Consider the following 2476-nt stretch of genomic DNA (forward strand, 5'->3'; position numbering starts at 1 on the left):
GTGACATATATTATCAATAGTAAACGAAATCTGAATACTGCTGATTAGCGAACGGTAAACAAGCCGACCCCGCGCAGCGTACCACGCCTAATGAGGCAGTAAACGTTTACATAATCCGGGTGACTTCGGGTCTAACATCATGTTGGTGCTGTAAACGTTTCCATGTTTTTCGGAGGTTCCTATTATATGAATACGACTGATAACCACGATTAAAGATAGTACTATCTTTAATCGTGCTGTTAACGTATAAAACGAATTGTAATTTGTAGTTGTTACTAAACGAGTTCAACATTTAAATTTGAAGGTATATTTTTACATAATCTGTGGTGTAGCCCTTGTAAGTAACGTATACTCGGTTTTTTGTGGTTTTTATGGTACCTACATACTCGCGTGCTCCTGTGTTGGTGTTATTATACAAAACATTCCCAGTAAGTTGAAATACAAAATACCATATTATTACTCTTGCTTACATAATTATAGATGATTTTAGAATAAACTGCATGTAATGCTTATTGCTTTAGCTTGTTAGTTATTAGGATTTTAGTCATCAATCATCATGGATGGTCGTAAAAGACTGAGTGGTGCAGCTTACAGAAAAGCAAAACATTTAAAACAAGCAAAAAACAAGGCTGTTCTTGATAAATGTAGAAATATTGCAGATTTGTTTAAAGCCAAATCTCAAAGTAATGATTATTAAATTATTTGTTACATTTCTTTATAGCTTGAAGTTTAAAAAAAACTAAATGCATCATGGGAATTGCATTAACTGCATTTTGTTTTTTTATTTAAGCTACATATTGTCATATTTATTAAGTTTATATCATGGCATTTTTTATTTTTATACATATTGATTAAGTGTATATCATGATATTATTTATTTTTATAAAGCACATTTTTATTTTCTAAGATAACCAGATTAACCCATCAGAAGTCTTGATGCCAATTGTATCGATAAACACCGAGGAAAATACTATCTATAACCAACAAACATCAGCAGAAGTTTCTTCTTTGTGTACAAACCCATCAGAAGGTAAATTTTAAATTACTTTAACTTCTCAAGTAATTGATTATTATTGCCATGTAAATGTCGCATTTATGTCAATGTCCATTTCGTGAAATGTACGATAACACGATGTGTATGCTACATAAATATAATTCATTTCATTAGATAACTCTGTTCAATTGGCAGATGATGGAGCACCTTATGAAGACAAGAATAATTATATTCCTGGGTTTGTTCTTTTGTAGTTAACATATTTTTTTTTTTTGCAAAAGTTTAAAATTTAGAAATATAAAATATATTATAGACCTGATCCTGCATTTTGGATAATCAATGACCATACCAGAGACTACATATCTATTAATGGATATTCACAAGATATAAACAGTCTAAATATCACAAATTCTAAGAGGTCATATAAAAAATTGTATCGAGGAGTTTCTAACACATACTACAGGCATGTTTATAGATACATTATTACTTAAAAAATATTAAATTTTTAACTGTACACTGCTTTGTTTAGATATTTTAGTACAAGTTATCTGCAGACTACTCTGAAAAATGGTGAAAAAATAAAGCGTCTCTATCTGGCGTACTCTGAAAGTAAAGGGGCACTTTTTTGCGTTCCATGTTTGATGTTCGGAGGAATATCTGCGTTTGCTTCAAAAGGTTTTTCAAATTGGAAAAAAGCAGAACAACGCATTGAAGAGCATCATAACTCACCAAAGCATCGATCAAATATGTTACTTATGAACGACCGCGGAAAGAATAAAAATGTTATTAATCAACAATTGATTCAACAGATTGAAAATGAGAGAACATATTGGATAAATGTTTTGAAAAGAGTCGTAGCCGTAGTAAAATCACTATCATGTAGGGGATTACCATTTCGTGGTCATGACTCTAACATAGGTAGTCCCCATAATGGCAATTTTTTGATGGGACTTGAACTAATTTCCGAATTCGATCCATTTCTCTCGGAGCATTTAAAAACATATGGTGGTTCAGGAAAGGGAAAAGTTTCATACGTCTCATATCATACATATGAACAGTTTATTATTATTATGGCAAACAAGGTAAAAAACATAATTATACAAGAAATTAAGAATGCAAAATACTTCTCTATCAGTGTAGATTCAACTCCAGACATTAGTCATATGGATCAAATGTCATTAATTATACGATATGTCGATGAAAATAGAAAACCAGTGGAACGATTTTTATGCTTCTTAGATAATGTTGGCCATAAAGCTGAACAAATGGCTGGAGTGGTTCTTTCAACAATTGAAAGTTTTAATTTGAACATTTGTAACTTAAGGGGACAATCTTACGATAATGCCAGCAATATGTCTGGTATTTATTCTGGTCTGCAAGCCAAGATTAAAGCTGTTAGTCCACTTGCACAATTTGTCCCCTGTTCAGCTCACTCTCTAAACTTAGTAGGCATAAATGCTGCTAGTTCTTGTAAAAATGCAG

The 2476-nt window shown here is 31.7% G+C and overlaps 1 protein-coding gene across 1 annotated transcript; it reads left to right on the forward strand.

Annotated features, from left to right (window-relative positions):
• Positions 1 to 22: 22 nt before the first annotated feature.
• On the forward strand, positions 23 to 2472 carry LOC111032483 (zinc finger MYM-type protein 1-like; the record flags this gene model as incomplete). The annotated part of the gene is made up of 6 exons (XM_022312842.1): positions 23 to 428; positions 530 to 683; positions 908 to 1030; positions 1169 to 1232; positions 1308 to 1457; positions 1524 to 2472. Coding segments are annotated over exons 2-6 (1413 nt in total), but the record flags the coding sequence as incomplete, so codon positions are not given.
• Positions 2473 to 2476: the final 4 nt, after the last annotated feature.

Source organism: Myzus persicae, unplaced genomic scaffold (assembly GCF_001856785.1).
Source record: "Myzus persicae strain clone G006 unplaced genomic scaffold, MPER_G0061.0, whole genome shotgun sequence".
Classification (NCBI taxonomy): Eukaryota; Metazoa; Arthropoda; class Insecta; order Hemiptera; family Aphididae; genus Myzus; species Myzus persicae.